General features: G+C 41.5%; 1 protein-coding gene across 2 annotated transcripts in view; it reads left to right on the top strand.

The window, feature by feature from the left end:
• Positions 1-26621, top strand: part of tmem192 (transmembrane protein 192) — a 47059-nt gene that overhangs the window by 854 nt on the left and 19584 nt on the right. Inside the window, exons 2-4 of one of the 2 annotated variants that reach the window (XM_060832736.1) lie at positions 1737-1892; positions 19795-19944; positions 22486-22738. In XM_060832736.1, the coding sequence (XP_060688719.1) occupies positions 1884-1892; positions 19795-19944; positions 22486-22738 (412 nt within the window). In that variant the 5' untranslated portion in view covers positions 1737-1883. The remainder of the gene's footprint in view (positions 1-1736; positions 1893-19794; positions 19945-22485; positions 22739-26621) is intronic. The other variant, XM_060832725.1, reaches the window with a different exon arrangement.

Genomic DNA, 26621 nt, shown 5'->3' with positions numbered 1-26621 from the left:
ACTTTGTCCGCAAATGATGCCAGACCTGCTGAATTTTTCCAGCTATTTCTGTTTTTGTTTCAAACTTCCCGCATCCGCAGTTCTTTGTTTTATTACATCACCCTATTTAGCAACTTCAGGAAGTGTTCTGTCTGGTGTTTCGAGCTGATTTTTTTTTCCAAATAAATCATGTTCCTCAAGTTTTAAACATGACTTATCGTTTGTTTTCGTGTGCAGGTGAATCCACACCATTATGAAACTGAAAGTATGACTGCATCCAACGTTCCCCAACTAAATAGGGATAGCCCAAATTCAGCTGATCCAGTTGGCCAGTTCTCTGTTAGAAGCTTATGGATTTGTCTCCTTTTTTATTAGCCACAGTGTATCCTCTGTGTGGCAGGAGCTCAAACAAAAATTGATATATTTAGGCAACAGTTTGTCAAATATATACACTGAGAAGAGAGAGTGGTCTGTGAAATAAATTTCAGAACTAAGCAGCTGGTCACATGGCTACAAACGATAAATAAATCAAAATTGAGAATGAATAGTAGCTTGAATTTTAGAAGTAGAGACTGAGATTACTGGTGGAATTTGTACTCTGTTACAATTGTAAATTTTAGTAGAAGTAGTAGGCAAGCAGATCTTGCTGTGAATTAGATAATGGCAGTGGAGACAAGAAGTAAATGATTTTGTGGGTAATATGGTTGAATTAGCCTTTTTATTCATTTTATGGAATTTGGTTGTTGCTGGCTGGCCAGTATTTATTGTTCATGCCTAGTTACCTTTTGAGATGTGATTTGTGACTGGGAGTTGTTTCAATATTGCAGCTGGACAAAAACCTCATTTGGAGGGTATGAAACATGGAATTAAAACACAAAACAATACAGTACAGGAGCAGGCCCTTTAATGCTCATTGTTGTGTTGAACATGATTCCATATTAAACTGATCCTTCTGCCAGCTTTTGATCCATATCCCTCCATTCTGGGGAAAACAAATCTGACTGTCAACCCTATCTATGCATCTCATAATTTGAAATTTCCCTTCTGCATTTGCTCCAGAGAAAACAAGCTGAGTTTTTCTGGCCTCTTATAGCTCATACCATCTAATTCAGGCAGCATCCTAGTAAACCTCTTCTGCGCCCTCCAAAGCCTCCATGTCCTTCCTGTAATGTGGTGACCAGAATTGAACACAATGCTCTAAATGTGGTCTAACCAACATCTTAAAAACCACAACATGGCAATCTGACTTGTACTCAGTCCCCTGATCAGTAAAGGCAACCATGCCATAAACTGTCTTCACCGCCCTGTCTACTTATGGCCACGTTCAGGGAGCTATAGACTTGAATCCCAAGATCTCTCTATACATCAATGTTGTTCAGGGTCCTGCCATTAGCTGTATGAACTGGAACTCCATTAACAAACACATCGATTTTGGCCCACATTTAACAACCTCTCAGAAAAAGAACCAGAAGTGACATCACCCACCACAACAGACCAAGACAGATAAATAGGAAGCGGGATAGAACACCAGCGCTTTATTGGAAGCTCACTGGTGATGTTACCTTGCATGGTGTTAAAATGTCTGACAACAAATCTATTGGCTCAACAAGCAAACTTATCTAGTAAATAAAAAATTTACATCTGGCAGCAGCTGCTTAACATGCCCAAAATATGTTGTTAACTAGTTGTTGTTATTTCCTTTGATTCCTGGATCTGATTTCCCAACCATGTGCTAAAAAGCAGACTTTGTTTTTTAGGCGGCTGTTAATCCTTGGGAAATCGTTTATCAAAGAAAAAGAATGATGGCCACTGAGTCTATTATCAGCGAGAAGAGGAGGTTGAAGTGAGGCCTTGCTTTATTGCTGGCAGTTTCTCACCTACTCTCCATTCTTTTGTAATTTGAAATGAAAGAGGTTAGTTATTGTGTGCCCATTTACAATTAACCTGGAGGGTAACACTCTTAGAAAAATAGTAGTGTATATCTGTTTAGGATGTAGTACTTACATTCCATTGAAAATGAAGGAACAATTGAAAGAACACAAGTGGTTTGAGCCAGTGATTCACTAAACTGATGCACAACAAATCAATTTTGCATGAATTTTGCTCTTTGGAGATTCTAAAAATTTATTTTTCATTTTTAAATTTATCCCAACTATCTCTTGAAATACTGACTTTTATTTTGAGTGGCTTCCAAATGATTTTTCTCATAATATTGATACTGTAGAGTTTGGGAAAAGTAAAGCTGAAAATGTGGTGCTGGTCAAAGCACAGCTGGTTAGGCAGCATCTCAGGAATAGGGAATTCGACGTTTTGAGCATAAGCCCTTCATCAGGAATGAGAGAGAGTAGCCAAGCAGGCTAAGATAAAAGGTAGGGAGGAGGGACTTGGGGGAGGGGCGATGGAGGTGGGATAGGTGGAGTTTCTGTGCAGAGGAGATGACCTGGGGGGTGCAGTGAGAGAGAGACTCACTGAAATCCTTGTAGAGGGAGGAAGAACCACATTTTCAGCTGTGATCTCCAGCATCTGCAGACCTCATTTTTTCACTCGAAGATTTTAACCTGCTGCGAATCCTCTTGCAAGGATGCCTTCCTTGAAGAAGCTCTCTTCCTCCCTCTACAAGGATTTCAGTGAGTCTCTCACTGCACTCCCCAGGTCATCTCCTCTGCACAGAAACTCCACCTATCCCACCTCCATCGCCCCTCCCCCAAGTCCCTCCTCCCTACCTTTTATCTTAGCCTGCTTGGCTACACTCTCTCATTCCTGATGAAGGGCTTATGCTCGAAACGTCGAATTCCCTATTCCTGAGATGCTGCCTGACCTGCTATGCTTTGACCAGCACCACATTTTCAGCTGTGATCTCCAGCATCTGCAGACCTCATTTTTTACTTTGGGAAAAGTAAAGTCTTGCACCAATATAACGAGGTGCTCACCCTCTTGGTTAATGCTCAATTTCTAGGACATTATTTAAAAGGTGCACCTTACACAGCTTATGATTAAGTAACAGAAAACGGTAGAAATGTTCAACAAGTATCTCTACAATGGTTGAGTGACCGGAAATGTTAACATTTGCATAGAAGTTTTTGTTGTACATAGGAAAATGGAAAGGTAAACACAAAACCTGGAAAGACACGAAATTTCAAATGGGAGAGGAACAAGATATTGCTAAAGTAGTGATATCAAAAGATGGTGGAATAGTTAATGTGATGGCAAGACTTTTTTTATTCACTTAGAGTCATAGAGATGTACAGCATGGAAACAGACCCTTTGGTCCAACCCGTCCATGCCGACCAGATATCCCAACCCAACCTAGTCCCACCTGCCAGCACCTGGCCCATATCCCTCCAAACCCTTCCTATTCATATACCCAATAGTTGCAATTGTACTGGCCTCCACAACATCCTCTGGCAGCTCATTCCATACCCATACCACCCTCTGTGTGAAAAAGTTGCCTCTTTGGTCTCTTTTATATCTTTCTCCTCTCACCCTAAACCTATGCCCTCTAGTTCTGGACTCCCCCACTCCAGGCAAAAGACTTTGTCTATTATCTTATCCGTGCCCCTCATTATTTTATAAACCTCTATAAGGTCACCCCTCCGCCTCTGACGCTCCTGGGAAAACAGCCTTAGCCTATTCAACCTCTCTCTCTCACTCAAGTCCTCCAACCCTGCCAATATCCTTGTAAATCTTTTCTGAACCCTTTCAAGTTTCACGACATCTTTCCGATAGGAAGGAGACCAGATTTGCACGCAATATTCCAACAGTGGCCTAACCAATGTCCTGTACAGCCACAACATGACCTCCCAACTCCTGTACTCAATACTCTGACCAATAAAGGAAAGCATACCAAATGCCGCCTTCACTATCCAATCTATCTGCGACTCCACTTTCAAGGAGCTACGGACCTGCACTCCAAGCTCTCTTTGTTCAGCAACACTCCTTAGGACCTTACCATTATGTGTATAAGTCTTGCAAAGATTTAATTTTCCAAAATGCAGCACCCCGCATTTATCTAAATTAAACTCCATCTGCCACTTCTCAGCCCATTGGCCCATCTGATCAAGATCCAGTTGTAATCTGAGGTAACCTTCTTTGCTGTCCACGACACCTCCAATTTTGGTGTCATCAGCAAACTTACTAACTGTACCTCTTTTATGCTCACATCCAAATCATTTACATAAATGATGAAAAGTAGAGGACCCAGCACCGATACTTGTGGCACTCCACTGGACACAGGCTTCCAGTCTGGAAAATAACCCTCCCCCACCACTCTCTTCTACCTTTTGAGCCAGTTCTGTATCCAAATGTGTTCCTTGAAATCTAACCATGTTCACCAGTCTCCCATAAGGAATCTTGTCGAATGCCTTACTGAAGTCCATACAGATCACATCTGCAGCTCTGCCCTCATCAATCCTCTTTGTTTCTTGTTGGCCAGCATTTATTACGCATCCATAATTGCACTTGAGGTGGTGGTGTACAGCCACCTTGACCTGCTGTAGTACATCTGTGTAGGTTGACCCGCTAGGGAGGGAATTGTGATTCTGACCCAGCGATTGTGAAAGAACAGTGATATTTCCAAGTCAGAATGGTGAGAGCTTGGAAGGGAATTTGCAGGTGGTGCTATTCTCTCATGTATCTGCTGCCCTTGACCTTCTAGAAAGAAGTGGTTGGGGTTTTGAGTGATGTTGTCTCATGAATTTTGGTGAGCTTCTACAGTGCATCTTGTAGACAGTACACACTGTTGTTCTTGCATAAATGGTGGGGGGAGTGGATGCTTGCGAATGTGGTGCCAGTCAGTGGGCTGCTTTGTCTTGAATGGTGTCAAGATTCTTGTCCTGTTGGAGCTGCCATCCACCCAGACAAGTGGGAAGTATTCCAACACATTCCTGATTTTGTGCTTTGTAGTTGGTGGGCAGGTGTTGGGACTCAGGAGGTGAATTACTCACCACGGTATTTCTAGTGTCTGACCTGCATTTGTAGCCACTGTATTTATATGGAAAGTCAGTTGAGTTTCTTGTCAAATTTATAACCCCAGGATGTTGACAGTGGGGATTTCTTAACAGTAACACTATTAAATGTCAAAGGATGGTGGTCATTGCCTGGCTTGTGTTAGCATAAATGTTGTCATTTGTCAGTCCAAGCCTGGATATTGTTGAATCTTGTTGCATGTGAATGTGGACTGCTTCAGTATCTGAGGAGTCATGAATGTGCAAGCTTCAGCACCAATCATCGGTGACTGTCCCCAGTTCAGATCTTATGGAGGGAATGTCTTTTGAAGGAGCTGAAGATGGTTTGATCTAGTTCGCTCCCCTGAAGAGCTCCTGCTAATATGTCCTGAGCTGCGATGAGTAACCTTGAATCACCACAGCCAAGTTTGGCTCCAACCAGTGGACAGTTTGCCCCCTCCCAATTCCGAAATGTAAACTGTGCAAGATGACATATGGAACAAATCCTGTGTCCGAGTAGGACAAAAACAGCAGCATTGTTTTGCATCAGACGGTCCACAATCTTGAGTTTAAATTAAAAGTATAAGAGGCTAGTACAATTGCAACTTAAAGGCATTTGGATGGGTATAAGAATAGGAAGGCTTTGGAGGGACATGTGCTGGCTGGTGGTACTAGATTGGGTTGGGATATCTGGTCGGCATGGACAGGTTGGACCGAAGGGTCTGTTTCCATGCTGTACATCTCTGTGACTGACTATGTTGGAAATGCTAGTCAGGCAACTTCTGCAGAGAGATAGTGTTAGCATCTACTGTAAGCTTGTTGACTTTCTATCTGGACTGGAAAAAGTTAGAAATGTAACAGGCTTTAAATAGTTGAAAGATTGGTAAGGAGCTTGGAGGTAAAAACAAACAGAGGGTAAAAGACTGGAGAGATTAAATAACAAAAGGGTTGGTGGTGCAAGGTAAAGAAACTGGAATAAGAAACTAATGATGTGCCTAAAGGTGTGAATGACAGTACAGCTGCTCAACAGGGTAAAACTTTCAAAGAATATAGAAACCATTGGGAGCCGAGGTTACAGTCCAAAATTATTCATCTCCTGTTGAATCTGGAAAACTTTAAGTGCCTAATCAAAAGATTAGGCACTTTTGAGCTTCCTTGATGGTGGAAGAAAGGCAAGGATGTATTTAATTGTATTGACTGAATACTTTGCATCTTGACTCTGCACCACCTATTGTTACTTAATTGAAACCTTTCACAATTGGTTTGCATTATGGTCGTCTTCTTTATTCTCTTCTACAGTTCTATCAGTCTATCATAAGACCATAAGAATTAAGCCATTCGGCCCATCAAGTCTGCTCCACCATTTGGTCATCCCTGTTGTTTCTCAATCCCATTCTCCTGCCTTCTCTCCATAATCTTTGATCCCCTTACTAAAAAGAACCTAGTTATCTGTTTTACATACAAATTCAATGACTTGGCTTCCTCCATCTTCTCAGCAAATAAGTTTCTCCACCTTTTTAGCTGAAAAATAATTCTTCCTTGTCTCAATTCTAGAGGGTTGATTCACTCTGAGGCTGTGCCTTCAAGTCCAAATCCCTCCACCTAGTGGACAGACATCTTCTTCTCCTCCAATTCCCCTCTATCAGGCCTCTCTCTATTCTGTAACTTTCAATGTGTTTCCCTCATCATCCTTTTAAAAATTCCATCTAATATGGACCCAGAGTCCTCAATTGCTCCTCACGTGACAACTCCTTCATTCCTGGAATCATTCAAGTAAGCATCCTTTGTACCCCCTCTAAAGCCAAAATATACTTCCTTAGATACAGAGCCTGGCAGGTCATTGTTCTTTTGTGGTTACCACTAACAATGTGTTGTTTGCTGTCCTTTTTTATTAAGGATGAAACTCGCAATAACATGTTGCTTTCCACAACATCAGAAAGTACATGGAACTATTGAAATCGTTTTGAAATGCAATCGATTGCAATGAGTTACTATTACTCTTACTTTCAACTGTACCATTTAGTCAATGTAATTGTTTCACTTTTTAGGTGTAAAATTGCAAAGCGGATCATCTCTCAGATATGACCTTGCTGTATTCACTGTTAGCAGCTATATCCCTAGGCTCTGGATAGGTCCAATAGATATAAATTAGCAAATGTAACATTGGAAAATGATCATTCCACAAGCAGGAAGGGAATGGGTGACCACCAGGTGGTACAACAGGACTAGACTGACAGTGCAGCAGACTTCTGCAGTATTCCCCTGCAAAACTTTGGATTCTGTGCAAGGAAATGACTTGTCAGGTAAAGCAAAAACTGTTATAAAGATAAAAGAATGTATGTTCACTTTAAAATAGTGTTTTCTGAATTTTTAAACTTGAAGTACAGCCATAGCTGCCAAAACACAACAGCTAAGAGACAGGCTGTTCCAAAATAGATACCTGTAACAATTGGATGTTAAATGGATACCTGAGTTTTGGTTGCTCTTTGACAACCATTCAAATTTAACCAATTAGTTTAAACTATGCCCAGAGTACTAAAACCCAACTGAGTCTGAATTTATTGTATTGTCAACATTGTTCTATCTCATTGGTCTGATTTTGGGTGTATTTTTCTTTTTAAAAAAAGTGGGCATTTTGAAAATTGGTCAGAACAGCTGCTGTAGAGCCAGAGAGCTATTCAAAGAAATGAACATCTTGCTCTCAAAGAAATCTCAGAAGGCACTATATCCGTTGAAAGGTACATTTTTTTTTCCCTATAAAAGTACTCCCAGTAAAAAAGAAAGATGGTGACCCAGAGAGAAGACCAGAAGGAAAACAGCATAAGAGATTATGGACTTGAGATTAAGTTAATGTAATGCTTAATAATTGTCTTATTGGAACAGCATATTAATAGAATTGTTAAGCTAAGGGGTTAGCGGAAAGAGTGCTCGATTTTGTTAATAGTTTTAGTTAGTGTTCACTGTTAGGGATGAATAAATTGTTACTTTATTTATACAGTGGAAATCGGGGATCTTCTTTCATTCAGACATTTTTTTAACAGATGGCAAGGCAAGCTTTTCTGGGCGTTTCATTTTAATTAGCAGAGGGGTGTGGACTCTGTCATAATACAGGGGAGGAGTGAAAAATGAGAATGTAAAGGATTCAATTATAAGTGCGATAGTTAGGCATTTCTGTAGCCTCACATGAGACCCGAGAATGGTATGATGTCACTGAGTAGCTACAGAACATTTTGGAGGAGGAGTAAATAGCCTGTGGTCATGGTACACATTGGTACAAACAAAATAGCTTTTGGTGGGGGAGGGGGGTGCCGAGGGAATCAGGATGTAAAAACATAATGTAGAGAGTTAGGAAGTTTTTTTTTAAAGTAGAACCTTCTTTTAAATGTGGTAATCTCTGGATTGCTATCAGTGCCATATGTAGAAATAGCAGGAATTAACAAATGAATATGTGGCTGAAAGATGGTGCAAGAAGGAGGGTTGGGTTGCAGGTGCATGGGACACTGGGACTGATTCCGGAGAAGGTGGGACCAGCACAAATTGAGTGAGTTACACCTGAGCACGATGGGAGTATTTGCTGAAGGATATTTATTAGGTTCTTGCCTGGTATGGAGGGAAGGTCTTATGAGGAAAGGCTGAGGGACTTGAAACTGTTTTCGTTAGAGAAGAAGGTTGACCGGTGACTTAATTGAGACATATCTAACCTTCTGATTAAATTATATGGTGGATAGTGAGAGCCTTTTTTTTTCTCAGATGGTGATGGCTAGCATGAGGGGTGATAGATATAGGACAGATTTCAGAGGTAGTTTCTTCACTCAGTAGTAGGGGCGTGGAACGCACTGTCTGCAACAGTAGTAGACTCGCCAACTTTTAAGAACATTTTAAATGGTCATTGCATAGGCATATGGATGAAAATGGAATAGTGTAGGATAGATAGGCTTCAGATTGGTTCCACAGTTCGGCGCAACATCACATGTTCTATGTTCTGGAGTGGTTTTGGAGGCTTTAAACCAAAATGGGGCAACAGGAACCTATGCAAGGAGTCTGAGAAAGGGGAATAGAGGAAAAGAACAAAAGACTGGGGACTAAGAAAAGTGATTGGTTAGAGAAATCCAAGGCCAGGATCAAACAACACCACAGTGAAAATAGTAGAAACAGGGCAACTAACAATAAAAAGAAAAGGCCACAAGCATTGTGCATTAATGTGCCAAGCATTGGCAATAAAGTGGATGAATTAATTGTGTAAATAAGTGAAAGCAGGAATGATATAATCAGGATTATGGAAATTGAGCAGTAGGGTGACTAGAGATGAGAATTGAACATTTACAAGATTCTGTATTTAGGAAGGACAAACTAAAATGAAAAGATGGTGGAGTTGTACACCACCTGGCTAAAGGAAATTTTTTTTTAATGCAATAGTGAGGAAGAGTTTTATCTCTGACTATGTGGAATCTGAAGAGCTTAGAAATACCAAGCGGCAAAATATATTGGTTGTTGTAGATAGACCCCAAAATGTAGGAGTGATTTTTGGGATTGGCATTAAACAGGAAGTTAGAGATTCATGCAACAGTGGAATATCTGAAATTATGAGGAGAAAGTGAGGACTGCAGATGCTGGAGATCAGAGCTGAAAATGTGTTGCTGCAAATGCGAGCAGGTCAGGCAGCATTCAAGGAACAGGAGAATCGACGTTTCGGGCATAAGCCCTTCTTCAGGAACCTGAAGAAGGGCTTATGCCCGAAACATCAATTCTCCTGTTCCTTGGATGCTGCCTGACCTGCTGCGCATTCGTATCTGAAATTATGGATAACTTTAATATGCATATAGATTGGACAAATCAAATCAGAAACTGTACTATAAGAGAAGGAATTCCTGGAGTGTATACAAAATGGTTTTCTCAACCAATATGTTGTGAGACCAACCATAGCCAGGGTATAGTAATATTTTGGCAATCTAGTTGTGTGACGCCCCTTGGGATAATATGAATTATTCATCAAGCCGGAGGGTAATGCAGTTGATTCCGAGACTATGATCCTGAATGTAAATAGAGGAAACTACAATAGTATGAGATACAAGTTGGCTATGATGGAGTGGGAGATCTGACTGAGAAGGATGATGGTGGAAAGACAATAGCAAACATTCAAATGACAGGCAGTGACTAGTGGGAAATTGTAAGGATCAGTGTTTGAACCTGCAGCTAGTCGCAATGCATATTAATAATTTACATGAAGAAACTAAATATATTCCAGATTTGCAGATGACATAAAATTGGGTGGGAGGGTGAACTGTGAGGAGGACGCAGAGATACTTCAGTGTGATTATTTCAAGCTCATTGAGTGGGCTAATGCATGGCTGATGCATATAATGTGGAAGAATGAGGTTACCCACTTCGGTAGCAAAAACAGGAAGGTGGATTGTTATGTAGATGACTATAAATTGTAAGAAGGGAATGTGCAATAAGACCTGGGTGTCTTCCTATACCAATGGCTGAAGGTAAGCATGCATGTGTAGCAGGCAGTAAAGACAACAAATGGTATTTTGCCCCTCATAATGAAAGGTTTTGAATATAGGAACGAGGATGACTTGCTGCAATTGTACAGGACCTTTTTATTTGTGACACCACATCTCAAATATTGTGTGCAGTTATGATCTTAACTGAGGAAGGAGGCCCTTCCTATAGACTGAGTGCAGCAAAGGTTTACCAGACTGATTGATTCGTGGAATGGCAACTCTGTGGCTGAAGTGGTTAGGATTATATTTGCTGGAGTTTCATAGAAACCTATAAAGTTTCACAAGGATCCAACAGAGGTAGATGCAAGAAGGATGTTACCAATAGTGGGGAATCCAGAATTAAGTGTCACTGTCTGAGGATACATAGTAAACCATTTAGGACCGAGACGAGAGATTTATTCACCCGGAGAGTGGCCAGCCTGTGAAATCGCAACCATAGAAAGCAGTTAAGACCAAAACAACATTTCATGATCTTCAAGAAGAATTTGATCATCGTATTTGAGGCTAAAGGGATCAAAGGACATGGGGTAGGGGGCAAAGCAGGAACAGGTTGCGTTGGATGATCAGAATGAATGTTGAGCACGCTTGAAGGATCGAATGGTTTCTTCCTATATTCTATGTTTCTGAATAATACTGGCAACTGCTGTTAGTAATAAAATAGATGTAATTGTAGTTGTATTGATTGGAAATTGAGACCGACAGGCTGGAGGGGAAATGGAATGCAATGAAAATGAATAAAGCAGAGACGAGTTAAAATGGTGTCAGGAAGAAGAGCAGAACTCCTTGGTGACAGTGAATAAATCATTACAGAAACAAAATACTGCAGATGCTAGAAACTGCTGTAAATACCAGCAGGCAAGGCACCATTCTGGTATTCATTCATCACTCCTGTTTTATGCCAACAGTACCTTTCACTCTGGTTTTCTGCACACCTTCACATTTTGTAATGCTTAATTAGAAAATGTTAGTTATTTGCTGCTGAACCTTTGGTTTGATCTCCGGTGCTGAAAAGTGTTCACCAATCCACAGCAAATTATTCTCAAATGTGATGTAACTAACCACCAATTAACCATCTGTAACGTGAGTTTTAAAAGTTGAGCGATTTATCTCTGATCTACATGCTGTTTATATCTTAGATCACCTTTTTTAAATGAAAGAGTTTTTCTTTTAGTAAATAACTATGAATTTCCACAGTTTGAAGCAAGATTTTTTTAATTGTACAAATATCAATAAAGCAAACACTAATTTAGCTTTGCGTCTGCTACAATGTGTTTTAACACTTTTTATGTAGCAAAGAAACCTTTTAATAGTAATAACCTATAATATTTAACAAAATACACTACAAACTAACAATTTACAGTATAAATCTGGTCAACTATGTGCTTTAACTCAACTCTCTAGATGATCAGGAACCACCACACTAGATCTGCTTTGATACGTGTGGCAATGATTATGTGGTCTTCTCTCGTCTTTTCTTTTCTTCACGGTTGATCTTGAGTTACAGCTCCTCAGGGTGGTGTTGTAGTGATTCTATACTTTTAGAAGTCTCCTTGCCCTTTTTCGGAGGATCTTAAGCGTCCTCTAATAGATCAATCGGGGCTCAATCACCCTGATTGATCGGATCCAACCAGACCTTGACATGTCAATGGCAGGGTGGTCCTTGAGCATCCATTTGTGGAGGTGTTGGGCACAAGCAGGTCAGGTAATCATAGAATATGGAACATTACAGCGCAGTACAGGCCCTTCGGCCCTCTGTTGCGCCACCCTGTCATACTAATCTGAAGCCCATTCCACCTACACTATTCCATGTATGTCCATATGCCTGTCTAATGACGACTTAAATGCACTTAAACTTGGCGAATTTACTACCGTTGCATGCAAAGCATTCCATATCCTTACTCAGAGAGCTGAGTAAAGAAACTACCTCTGACATCTGTCTTATACCTATCTCCCGTCACTTTAAAGTTGTGTTCCCTCGTGTTTGCCATTCCCATACTTGGAAAAAGGCTCTCCCTGTCCACCCTATCTAACCCTCTGATTATCTTGTATGTCTCTATTGAGTCACCTCTCAACCTTCTCTCTAACGAGAACAGCCCCAAGGCCTTCAGCCTTTCCTCCTAAGACATTCCTTCCAAATCGGGCAACATCCTAGTAAATCTCCTCTGCACCCTTTCCAAAGCTTCCACATCCTTCTTATAATGCGGTGACCAGAACTGTACACTATACTCCAAGTGTGGCCATACCAGAGCTTTGTACAGCTGCAGCATAACCTCCTGGTTCCGGAACTCCATCCCTCTATTAATAAAGGTCAAAACACTGTATACCTTCTTAACAACCCTGTCAGTTTGGGTGGCAACTTTTCAGGGATCTGTGTACATGGACACCGAGATCTCTCTGCTCACCTGCACTCCCAAGAATCCTACCATTAGCCCAGTACTTTGTATTCCGATTACTCTGTCCAAAGTGTATCACCTCACACTTGTCCACATTTAAACTCTATTTGCCACCTCTCAGCCCAGCCCTGCATCCTATCTATGTCTCTCTGCAACCTACTACATCCTTCGTCACTATCCACAACTCCACCGACCTTAGTGTCATCTGCAAATTTACTAACCCACCCTTCTAAGCCCTCATCCAGGCCATTTATAAAAATGACCAATAGCAGTGGACCCAACACCGACCCTTGCGGTACGCCGCTAGTAACTGGACACCGAGATGAACACGTTCCATCAACTACAACCTTCTGTTTTCTTTCAGTAAGCCAATTACTGATCCAAACTGCTATGTCTCCCACAATCCCATTCCTCCGTATTTTGTATAGTAGCCATCTGTGGGGAACCTTATTGAATGCCTTGCTGAAATCCATATACACCACACAACTGGTTTGCTCTCATCTACCTGTTTCGTCACTTTGTCAAAAAACACAAGAAGATTAGTTAGGCACGACCTACCCTTCACAAAACCGTGCTGACTGTCCCTGATCAGATTATTCTTTTCTAGATGGTTATAAATCCTATCCCTTTATAACCTTTTCCAACACTTTACCAACAACTGAAGTGAGACTCACTGGTCTATAATTACCAGGGTTGTCTCTACTACCCTTTTTGAACAAGGGAATCACAAGGGCGGCACGGTGGCACAGTGGTTAGCACTGCTGCCTCACAGCGTCAGAGACCTGGGTTCAATTCCCGACTCGAGCGACTGACTGTGTGGAGTTTGCACGTTCTCCCCGTGTCTGCGTGGGTTTCCTCCGGATGCTCCGGTTTCCTCCCACAGTCTAAAGATGTGCAGGTCTGGTGAATTGGACAAACTAAATTGCCCGTAGTGTTAGGTGCAGGGGTAAATGTGGGAGAATGGGTGGGATGCGCTTCGGCGGGTCGGTGTGGACTTGTTGGGCCGAAGGGCCTGTTTCCACACTAAGTAATCTAATTTGCTATCCTCCAGTCCTCAGGCACTATTCCTGTAGACAATGATGATTTGAAGATCAATGCCAAAGGCTTGGCAATCTCTTCCCTTGCTTCCCAGAGGATCCTAGGATAGATCCCATCTGGCCCGGGGACTTGTCTATTTTCACACTCTGCAGTATTTCTAATACCTCTTCCTTGTGAACCTCAATCTCTTCTAGTCTAGATCTTCCTCACCAACATTTTTCATTTTCTATAGTGAACACTGTCAAAATATTTATTTAGTGCTTTCCCAATGTCCTCTGACTCCACACACAACTTCACACTATTATCCTTGATTGACCCTAATTTAATCTCATCATTCTTTTATTCCTGACATACCTATGGAAAGCCTTAGGGTTAACCCTGATCCTATCCAACAGCTTCTCAAGTCTCCTCCTGGCTCGTCTGAGCTCTCTTTTTTTTAGGTCTTTCCTGACTTCCTTGTAACCCTCAAGCACCCTAACTGAGTTTTCACATTTTTGTCCTAACATAAGTCCTTGTCCTCGTCTTCGTCCTCTTCGTCTTCGTCTTCGTCCTCTTCGTCTTCGTCTTCGTCCTCGTCCTCCTCGTCCTCGTCCTCCTCGTCTTCGTCCTCCTCGTCCTCGTCCTCCTCGTCTTCGTCCTCCTCGTCTTCGTCTTCGTCCTCCTCGTCTTCGTCTTCGTCCTCCTCGTCTTCGTCTTCGTCTTCGTCCTCCTCGTCTTCGTCTTCTTTCCCCCCCCCCCACCTGACAGGTACATACCTATCTAGGACACACACAAGCGTTTCCTTGAATAAGCACATTTTTAATGTGCTCATCCCCGTTCTAAGCTTCCTAAATCTTTCCTAATTACATTGTAATTTCCCTCTCCACAGCTGTAACTCTTGTTCGGTGGAGTACACCTATCCCTTCTCCATCACTGAACTAAACCCGACCGAATTGTGATCACTGTCTCCAAAGTGCTCACCTACTTCCAAATCTAACACCTGGCCAGGCTCGTTACCCAGTACTAAATCTAAAGTGGCTTCGCCCCTTGTAGGCCTGTCTACATACTGACAGGAAGCCCTCCTGCACAGACTGGACAAAAACTGACCCATCTATAGTACTCGTACTGTAGTGATCCCAGTCAATATTTGGATAGTTGAAGTCCCCCGTGACAACTACCCTGCCCCTCTCACTCCTATCAAGAATCATCTTTGATATCCTTTTCTCTACATCTCTGGAACTATTTGGAGGTCTACAGAAAACTCCCAGCATGGTGACTTCTCCTTTCCTGTTTTTCTAACCTCAGCCCATACTACTTCAGTTAACATCCTTTCTACAACTGTAATATTGTCCCTGATCAACAATGCCACACCCTCTTTCCAACCCCCCCCCCCCCCCCCCCCCCAAACCTTTTACCATCTTCTCTGTTCTGACTGAAACATCTGAATCCTAGAACCTGCAACAGCCATTCCTGCTCTATCCATGTCTCTGTAATGGCTCCAACATCGAAGTCCCAGGTACCACCCACGCTGCCAGTTCACCCACTTTATTTCAGATGCTCCTCAAGTTGAAATACACACACTTCAAACCAGGTTCTCACTTGCCAGTGTCGGATACTTTATTTTGGAACTCCCTACTCTCATCCTCTTCTGTACCTGTCCTACAATTTTGGTTCCCACCCCCCTGCTGTATTAGTTTAAATCCACCTTAATAGCTTTAGTGAATTTCCCACCCAGGATATTGTTATCCCTCTGGTTTAGATGAAGACCATCCTGCTTGTAGAGGTCCCACCTACCCCAGAAAGAGCTCCAATTATCCAAAAACTCAAAACCCTCCCCCCGCACCATCCCTGTAGCCACATGTTCAACTCCTTTCTCTCCCTGTTCCTCTCCTCACTAGCACTTGGCACAGGCAGCAAACCAGAGAAAACAACGGTTTGTTCTAGCTCTAAGCTTCCATCCTAGCTCCCTGAATTTCTGCCTCCGGTCGGAAGAGCGATGGGGACTTATGTTGTTGGTGCCAATGTGGACCACGACTTGGGGGCTGCTCTCTGTCCCCCTGAAGGATCCCAAATACGCGATCAGAGACATCACAGACCCTGGCACCCAGGAGGCAACACTCCAGCCATGAGTCTCTCTCGTTCCCACAGAACCTCTTATCTGTCCCCTAATTATCGAGTCCCCAATGACTACTGCTCTGTTTCTCTTTCCCCCTTCCCTTCTGAGCAGCATGTGCCCCACTGCTTTCCTGTGGTAAGTAATTCTCCTCCTCTCTCCCCCCCCCCCCCCCCCGCAAACAATATCTAAAATGGTATACTTATTGTTGAGGGGGATGGCCACAGGGGATCCCTACACTGCCTGTCGGTTCCCTTTCTGTCCCCTAACGGTCACTCATCTGTCTTTTTCTTTTATCTGGGGAGTGACTACCTCTCTAAGTCCTGTCAATAACCCACTCTGCCTCCCGAATGATCCGAAGTTCATCCAGCTCCAGTTCCCTAACGCGGTTTTCGAGGAGCTGGTGTTGGATGCACTTCCCACAGATGTAGTCAGCAGGGACACCAGTGGTGACCCTTACTTCCCACATTCTGCAGGAGGAACATTCCACTGCCCTAAACTCCATTCCCACTATTCTAACTCCCAAAGTGACTACTTTTAAAAAAAAAAGGGATTAGGAATAAACTAGTTACCTTACCTTATCAATCTGGCTCCCACAACTTCTTTTTTAAGGTAGGAGGAGGAGGAGGATGGGTGGCAGACACTACCTGAGTAGTGTCTCGGGTAACGCAACCACGCAAATATAAACTGTTCTACTTCCCTTCCCAGAAATCCTTTGCTTGCTCCTCCCTTGCTGGCTGAAGGTAAGGAGTTCAAATATACTTACCGGCCTTCCCGACAATCACCTCGCACCAATGTCACCTCCTCCCGGCTCCTGCCTCTCACTGCACCGAAGTGGACCATTGGCCTGAAGTCCTTTCCAAATAATAGTGTGAGGCACTCCTGTGTCTGATTTATGCAACTGTTTCTGATTTTTGTCTTGGGTATATCAATCGAGTCAATTCTGTTGCATTCAAATGTAAGTGCATTGTATGGACTGTAGCTGTTAGGTCAGTTGTATACTTTCTGTCTGCAGCTGCAGCCTGTCTGGATTCTGCAGCATGTTTATTCCAGAGTCTTTGAGCACAGTCAATTTGGTCAAGGCTTGTCTCAAATTCTCAGCATGCCTCATTTATTGTCCAGTTTTCATAAATCCATCACATTGAGCGGCCTGTCCAGCCACATTCTATACTCCCTAAGATGCAAAAGCAACATGAGCTAAACATGAATGAACAGGCAGTTTGTAGTTGAAATATAAATTTAAATAAAACTAAGGCAGATCTTACAAATTTGGTTCAGGGATCCATGAGATTTTGGCAATTTCACTTGGTCACAAAGTCCTTTTTAAACCCTGTCTTCCTCAGGAGGAACTTCATTTCCTCTCCTTCTAGGAGTTAATTTGATTCCTGGCTGACAGCAGCATATAACCAATGTCAATTCCACCAGCACAATCTTCATCACAGTGACTCACAGCTGTTGCATCTACTTGTCTTGGTGCTTAAGTCCACTAAGCAGCTCAGTAATGTTTTTAGCTCCTGAATCTAGACTGCTGGTTTAGCATGCTTATACTACTAAAGGGAAATGTCCATTTAATATCTTTTCAAATGTCATTTTCTTGAAAATTTTTTTTGGTTTTCAAACTTCTGTTTGTTTTGGCTTCTTGAGAAACTGAGTCTGAGTTTTTGTTCAATTTTGTTTCTATATTACATTTTTTCTCTCTTTTAATTTACACTGTTTTAGTCAGGGTCTGCCTCAAAAAATGTTGAAACCACAAATCTCCACACATTGGTAACTATTTTAGAAATTAATCCATAAAATATTTGTTTTAAAAATCCTTGTGTAACTATTAAGTAGTAGTAGAGTTTATCGCCTCTATAAACTGTGTATAATAATGTGTTGCAGACCTGCAACACTTGCTTGGTCTTTCAGTAAAACTGTATCATAATCGTACTTCTGCCACACACTCCCTTCACTAATTTTTTTTTCTCTCTTTTCTGATACAAGTCAGAAAGACTGTAATAGATTTTCAACTCAGTCATTTTAGTTTGAAAACTTAATAGGACATAAAATAAACCAATCTATACTTTTCCAACAGATATGCCTGCCTTGATCAAAAATATGGCCCGAGATTCATAGCTAGCCTTGAGTGCTTGAGAAATCTTTAGAACTTTACAGCCAGTTGCATTTCGGAGTAGCTTAATGGGAATTTTCCATGTCGGGCTGCAGTGATGTTGTTCATCTGTCCTAAGGAGCTAATCACTTATTTAATTTCCAGAGAGCAAATCCGGAAATAAAAAAATGAAATTTTTGAAAATGTTTAGAATGTACCAATCTTAATTTTATAACCAAATAGAAGCCGCAATGCCATGAAGGTGATGAATTATTGTGGACCAACCTTTTTTGCCAGTAAACCTAGTAATTAATTAAAACCTTTCTTTTTTAAAAAGGGCAGCTTAGTTCAACAATTGCATTACTCCAATCACTGACTTTTAATAATCCATTGCACCTCCTCTGAACCTTTTTTGGGCTTTTCTAGTATGATATGGGAGATGGAAAGGAATTGGGTGACAAATGAGCAACTTCATGATTTTATCTTTTGATCTGTTCTTGATCCAAATCCTGCGGTCCAATTGAAAGAGGCAATGACATTGTATGCTAACCATTTGCCATTTTAAAAACGCACAATTTAAAGATTAGGGTTTTTTATTTTTATAAACAATTGCACCTTCTTAAAACTTGTTTGTGTAAATACTTATTTGATTTGCGTTTTTCCTCTTTTTTTCTCTCTCTCTCTTCCTTTTCCATCCCCCAGCACCAAAAAAGCAGAATTTTGATTTGTGTATTATTTCTGTCAATGGAAGGAGCTGTTACTATAGTTGCAATTTCCGAAGTGCCAACGATTTCAGAGGATGCAATGACGCGATTCAAAGTCTGACTTTATTTACTTTGTAGTTTGTATTTTTTGTTTTCCCGGAATGGTTGACTATTTCATTAGATAACTATCTAATTTTTACAAGCTAGACAATTGAAACAGCGAATAATAAATTGAATTGAATTTATTGTCACGTGTACCAAGGCACAGTGAAAAGCTTTATCTTGCGTGCAATACAGGCAGATCACAGAGTTAAGTAGCTTGTTGTTTTAAAATTATTTTTTTATTAAAAAAAACTTCAGAAATTACTTTCTCAACTGCAGAATCTGAAATGTGTATTTGGCTGAATTTTTAATTGTATCAGCGGATCCATCTAAATATTTTTAACAAGCTAGAAAACTAATTTACTTACCACAGAGCTACCTGAATTCTGAGTGTCTGTTGTGCCTTGAATTTGAAGATCATGTGAATATTTTTGTCCTCCCTCAGCAGCCTATATGCTAGAATTATTGAAATTCTGAGCAGCTGATCTGTTCCCTTCAGAATGGTTTAAATGTAAAAATTGAGAAGTCCTTTTGTCTTGATGTTTAAATGCAAGCCAAGTTTGTATCAGAGGATCTATCATTGTACTGTTAATCTGTTGACAAGCTACTTGTGCCTGTTTCTTCACACTGCTAAAGAAAGGAATTTGTACCCTAATGAGCTGGGCCTGGTGTATAATGCATTTACTATCCACCTGGGTTCCTTTCATCAGGGAAGTGTTTGTGCTGTGTGAGAGGAATGATGTGGGAAAACAGGATATGAAGGTTTTACCGTTAAATGTCTCCTTTTGTGCAGTTAAGTCAAAAAGTTGAAGGTGTGTTTATTACAGACTATCAATGCCGAACATGATTACTCTAACTTGTGTCAGCAAACATCCTGCCGATGCTGTTGGACAAAGGATGTAGTCAGGTGTCTCCAGTATTTTTTTACTCGTGTCATTTTTTTTCAGAACTTCTTCACTGATGCAACCCAAAGTGTGGAAGAGGATCCACTAATAGACCATTCCCTCCTTTATGGCGATGCTCTAGTTGGTGAAATGCGAGCCCATTTCAAAGGTGTGCCAACAGTCTGTTGGGGAATTCTGTTAGCATTTCTGCATGTGAGTGTTAGATTTCCTACACAGGAACCTCTCTGAATAGAGATTATTTGACTTGTATTATAGTGCAGTATTGATTTCCTTAGTGTGTAATTCTACAGAAAATTCCACAAAGTAATAATTTTTCATATTTGCTACTTTTACTAGGAAAATCTGACAACATAATATCTTTTGAAAATAGATTAAAATTTATTTTATGTAGTAAATAACATCGTTTACATTCAGTTCATTAAAGTGAGGTTTCTCTTAGCGCTGTAGTTGCTTTGTATTTTATCGGGTGAATACAGAAACTACCCAATTTTTAAAATTTTTTTTAAAAATTAGATTACTTACAGTGTGGAAACAGGCCCTTCGGCCCAACAAGTCCACACCGACCCGCTGAAGCGCAACCCACCCATTCCCTACATTTACCCCTTACCTAACACTACGGGCAATTTAGCATGGCCAATTCACCTGACCCGCGCATCTTTGGACTGTGGGAGGAAACCGGAGCACCCAGAGGAAACCCACACAGACACAGGGAGAACGTGCAAACTCCACACAGTCAGTCACCTGAGTCGGGAATTGAACCCAGGTCTCAGGCGCTGTGAGACAGCAGTGCTAACTGCTGTGCCACCGTGCCGCCTAATAGTAAAAAAAGCAGAAATGTCAGTGTACATTTGTCTGTACTACCAAACATATACTATGGGCTGAAGTGCTCTTCTATAATGAATGATTCCATGATTCTTCTAAAATGGACATGTTATTAACAGAATAATTTCTCTATCAGCTATATGATCTTCAACATAATGTGTATGGCAAAATTCTTCAATTGTAAATTTAATAAAAACCTTTTTCTGTTTCTGGATTTCAAAGGTGTATATGTTTAAAAACTTATGGTACTCTTTAAAACTGTTTCACCCCATAAACCTAAATCTTATTTCTGTAATTTCCTGAAATCTTTGGACCATGACCTAGCTCAGCCTATAGCCATACTAGTCTGAAAATGCCCAATCTTGTCTGATCTCGGAAGCTAAGCAGAATCAGGCCTGGTTAGTATTTGGATGGGAGACCGCCTGGGAATACCAGGCTTTGGGGCGGCACAGTGGCTTAGTGGTTAGCACTGCTGCCTCACAGCACCAGGGTCCCAGGTTCAATTCCAGGCTTGGGTGACTGCCTGTCTGTGTGGAGTTTGCACATTCTCCCTGTGTCTGCTGGGTTTCCTCTGGGTGCTCTGGTTTCCTCCCACACTCCAAAGATGTGCAGGTCAGGTGAATTAGCTGTGCTAAATTGCCCATAGTGTTAGGTACGTTAGTCAGAAGGAAATGGGTCTGGGTGGGTTACTCTTTTTGAAGGGTCTTGTTGGGCCTAAAAGGCCTGTTTTCACACTGTGTAGGGAATCTAATCTAATCTACTTTTACGCTCCGGGCCATGGGTTCGAGGCCCATGCTGGGCACCTTCGTTTTGAGTGGCACAATAGGTTAGTGATTAACGTTGCTGCCGCACAGTGCGAGGGAGCTGGGTTCGATTCTACCCTCTGGCAACTGTCTATGTGGAGTTTGCACGTTCTCCCTGTGCCTGAATGGATTTCCACTGGCTGCTGCAATATCCTCCCACACTCCAAAGATGTGCAAGTTAGACAGATTGGTCATACTAAATTTTGTAGTGTTCAGGGGCATGCAGGCTCGATGGCTTACCCAGCAGATGTATAGAGGTAGGGGGATAGGTCTGGGTGGGATGCTGTTTGATGTGGACCAGTTGGGCTAAATGGCCTGTTTCCACACTGTAGGGATTCTGATTTTAGATTTATTACACAACGCTAGGTTATAGTCCAACAGCTACCTAGTGAAGGAGCAGCACTCTGAAAGCTTGTACTTTCAAATAAACCAGTTGGACTATAACCTGATGTTGTGATTTTTTTTTAACTTTGTCCACTGCAGTCCAACACCAGCACATCTACATCATTAGATTTGATTAATGTCCTGAATTAAGGTTGACTTGCATATGAAATAATAAACCTGAGGTTGTTGAAAAATTATTTTGTAAACCATTTTTATGTGACCTAAGTCATCTTCAAAAAACCAGGAAGCCATTATCAGAAACATGAATCTGCAATTTAAAAGAATCCATCAAGACAGTGTAGAGGCAGGCCGTTCAGTCCATTGAGCCCACAGTGACCCTCCCCTCCACTATCCCTATAAACCCTGCATTTCCCAACTTGTAACCCTTGAAGCCAGTTTGTGCATGTCAAATGCAAATGTGTTCCAGGTATTATTAAATACAGTCATGGATGAAGGCATTCACTTTCATTTTGAAGTGAAGCCCACATGGGCATGCTCTTGAGTCATAAACTCTCCCTATAAATAAATACGAGACCACAGACGTTTAGATAAGAAACACCTCTGATCTATTTCTGTGATATTTCTATGATAGTGAACTTGTGCAATTAAACCATATATGCAAAACTAAAGCATCGTGTGGATTCATTGGTTTTAACAAAATAAATTTGCTTTGCTGTCAAGTTCTTTTACCTTTTTATTAATGGAATATCTGTCTTTGTTCTAGGTTACTTTTGTAGTTCTGGCATTCCTTTTAGTCTTCCTGTGTGAAACACCAGCTGACCTTTGCAGAAATGTCCTTGGGTCCTTCAATGCTGTGGCAATTATAACAATTACAAAAGTTATCCTTTCGGTTATCTATGCTGTCTTTGAATATTACTTGCAAATACAGCATTCCAAGTTCAGGGCAAGAGGCTATCTGGAATTGTACCGCTCCATTAGGCATCTGAAGCGTCTACCGTTACTCATTCATTCTGCAGGTGAGGAAATAATTGTAAGGATAAGGGTGATTGTGTATTTGTAGGATGTCTGAAGTTTTTCAGAGAATAAAGTTATGTAGATCTGAAAATCATAAGTTTCTCTTGGATGAGAATGCTGGCAATGCTTTGAAAGGTAATACAGCGGAAACCCGATTTATCCAAATGAGATGGGCGGGCACTATTTCATTCAGATAATCAATTATTTGGAAAATCGATTTTAAGTGCCTTTCCGCTGGGGCTCGGAGTTTTAAAGTCTGCTCCCTGTTCAGGAGACTGCAGCAACACACAGCACACGGGACACTGCCCCTCTCTCGTTTCTCCCCCCAACCCCATCCAACCCAGTCCAAACCTGCCCCCCCCCCCCCCCCAGCACAAAGCGTGTGAGGCCATGAGGAGAGAAGGAGGGAAGTCAGTCATATGGAGATGGTGCCTGTTTAATCACTGTAAACAAAAGACACGATCACTGCTGGAAACACTCCTTTGATGTAGTGTTTCTATTGGGACCTAGAGATCTCCTTCGGACAATCCGATTTTTGGATAATTTGATATTCTGATAATCGAGTTTCCTCTGTAACTAGTAATCCACCTCTGACTGTAAACTGACTTGTTTTTGGAGGAGATGCAACAAAAAGAATGTTGCTAATACGCTGAGCTGGAAAGAGATTTGCTACCAGTAATCTTGCATCTATTTTCAGCAGTTTTGAGGCGCTGGCCTTCAACAAAATATCATGAATCTCCACATCGAGCCAAATGCATACACAAATGTACTTCCAGGATATGGTGCAGAAGCTTTGCAGACTACTCCTTTGGCATAAATGGCATAGTTACTTCAACTCTTTAAAAACATCTTCTGACATTCCTGAACAGTTTGATATACTTATTGCAGTTTTTCACTCTCTCTCCTTTTTAAAAGATACTTGACCACATTTTTGTTATTGACAATTGCTATTGTGGAACTGAATCTTTGCTTTTTTTTGTCAAAATCATACATTTCTGAGAACAAGGTGGTGCATATAAAGCCAAAGCCAGTCAAGAAATACATAGTCTTCTATAAACTTTGCACAGTTCAAAAAAGCCACTTCTACTTTGTACCTGTACATAATGCAATTTGATTTAGAAAATTAAAACAGCATTAATTTCTAAAGGACTAATACCAATATTAGTTTCATATGTGTCGGTGGCCTAAGGTAATGTAAAAATATTAAACAACATCCACCTCCTGCTACCAGCCTTATTTGGTCCTCCTAGTTGTGCTTTGTTCATAGCCAGCTAGGTAAATGCAAAAAGTCACCATGTGTTCTGAATTGGCTTTTTGTGCAATTCTCCAACATAAACAAGATATTTAAGAGCCAAATAATGTAACTTTTTATGCAAGGTATTAGCTGCTTGTGTATCCACTGCTACCTTTTAGAGTGTCAGCATGATTCACAATTTTTGAAATTATTCTTGCAGCCTGGATCCTCCAATGTTGCTTCGTTTTTTTTTTCCCCCAAATCGAAGTACTGGATGAACTCCGGTTTTTCAGCATCTCTGTGAAGCGAAACAGTTAATGGGCTGAGTCTTTCAGAAATCAACTACGTCATTTTTGGCAAGTTCAATGGAGGGTTTTTTTTTTGAGTTTCCCCATGATATTGTCCCAAACACTCTATTTTCCCATTTGCCACAGATTGAATCACCAGTGCTATAAATCAAGCCCAGTCATGCACCTGGGTCAAGCTTTAGAAGTCCAGAATTGCCTCCCACAGTGTGGAAAAGGCCATTCAGTCCATCAGCTCTGCACCTACCTTCTGAACAGCTTCCCACCCTATCCCAGCAACCATACACTTCCCAAGGTTAACCCACCCAGTATGCTCATTGCTAGATATTACAGGGCAATTTTAGCATGGCCAATCCACCTAACCTGCACTTCACTGGACTGTGGAAGGAAACGGAGCAACTGGAGGAAACCCACACATACACAGGGAATATAGACAGTCCCCCAAGGCTAGAAGTGAACCCATGTCCCTGATGCTGTGAGGCTACTGTGCTAACCACTGTGCCTCACAGTGCCTTTCCTGATAGTTAATGACCTAGACCTTGGTGTACAGGACACAATTCCAAAATTTATGATACAAAATTTGGAAACTTTGTAAATTGTGAAGGGAATAGTGTATAGATTCTTTTTGAAGTTCTACAGGGTTCAATACAGTGAAGTGCAAGCTGACATTTTTAATAGGAAGTACAAGGAGAGACAAGATAAAATGAAGGGTACAACACTGTCGGAACAGGGGAATCTGGTGCCTATGTAGATAAAACATTAAAGATCACAGGACCAGTTAAAAGACCAGTTAATAAAGTGTATAATAACCTAAATTCTATCAGTTGGGACATAGGATATATGAACAGAGAGGTTATACAACTTGGTCGAGACACTAGCCTCGTCTGGAGTATTGCATCCAATTCTGGGTACCACCCTTTTGAGGAAGGATGTTGAGGCACTAGAGAGAGTGTAAAAGAATATGGTTCCAGGGATGGTATTTTAGTTATGCAGGTAGATTAGGAAAAGTTGGGACGGTTTCTCTTGGAGACAGGAAAGCTGAGCGATTTGATAGAAAACCATGAGCTCTGAGCAGAGAAAATGTTCCGACTCAAAAGAATTGGTAATGAGGGTATAGATTTGTGAAGTAATTAGGAGCAAAAGCACATGAGGAAAAGCCTTTTTCACCCAATGTATGGGTAGGGTCTGGAAGGCGTTGCCTGATGAGGTGGCGGAAGCTGATTCAGTGAAGTCATTCAAAAGGGTATTAGATTGTAGTTCCTTTTTTGAATATCGTGCATGAAGGCAGGAACACTTGAATGAGTTTTTGAGGAAGTAACAAAGAGGATTGATGAGGGCAGAGCAGCAGATGTGATCTATATGGACTTTCACTAAGGTGTTCAACCAGGTTCTCCATGGGAGACTGATTAGCAAGGTTAGATCTCATGGAATACAAGGAGAACTAGCCATTTGGATACAGAACTGGCTCAAAAGTAGAAAATAGAGGGTGGTGGTGGAGGAGGCTTGTTTTTCAGATTGGAGGCCTGTGACCAGTGGAGTGCCACAAGAATCAGTGCTGGGTCAGCTACTTTTATCCACTTATTTAAATGGCTTGGATGTGAGCATAAGAGGTGTAGTTAGTAAGTTTGCAGATGACACCAAAATTGGAGGTGTAGTCGACAACGAAGAGGGTTACCTCGGATTACAACCGGATTTTGATCAGATGGGTCAATGAGCTGAGAAGTGGCAGCTGGAGTTTTAATTCCGGTAAATGTGAAGTGCTGCATTTTGGGAAATCAAATCTTAGCAGGGCTTGTACACTTAATGGGAGTGTTGCAGAACAAAGGGACCTTGGAGTGCAGGTTCATAGCTCCTTGAAAGTGGAGTCACCGGTAGATAGGATAGTGAAGAAGGTGTTTGGTATGCTTTCCTTTATTGGTCAGAATATTGAGTACAGGAGTTGGTAGGTCATGTTTTGGCTGTACAGGAATTGGCTAGGTCACTTGGAATATTGTGTGCAATTCTGGTCTCCTTCCTATAGGAAGGCTGTTGTGAAACTTGAAAGGGTTCAGAAAAGATTTACAAGGATGTTGCCAGGGTTGGAGGATTTGAGCTATGGGGAGAGACTGAACAGACTAAAGGTGTTTTCCTGGAGTGTCGGAGGCTGAGGGATGACCTTTTATAGAGGCTCATAAAATCATGAGGGGCATGGATAGGGTAAATAAACCAGCTCTTTTCCCTGTGATGGGGGAGTCCAGAACTAGAGGGCATAGGTTTAGGGTGAGAGGGGAAAGATATAAAAGAGACCCGAGGGGCAATTTTTTTCACGCGGAGGGTGGTACATGTATGGAATGAGCTGCCAGAGGA

This window comes from Hemiscyllium ocellatum, chromosome 1, assembly GCF_020745735.1.
Source record: "Hemiscyllium ocellatum isolate sHemOce1 chromosome 1, sHemOce1.pat.X.cur, whole genome shotgun sequence".
Taxonomy (NCBI): domain Eukaryota; kingdom Metazoa; phylum Chordata; class Chondrichthyes; order Orectolobiformes; family Hemiscylliidae; genus Hemiscyllium; species Hemiscyllium ocellatum.
Note: the sequence above shows the minus strand (reverse complement) of the source record. Positions and strands in the feature narration are given on the sequence as shown.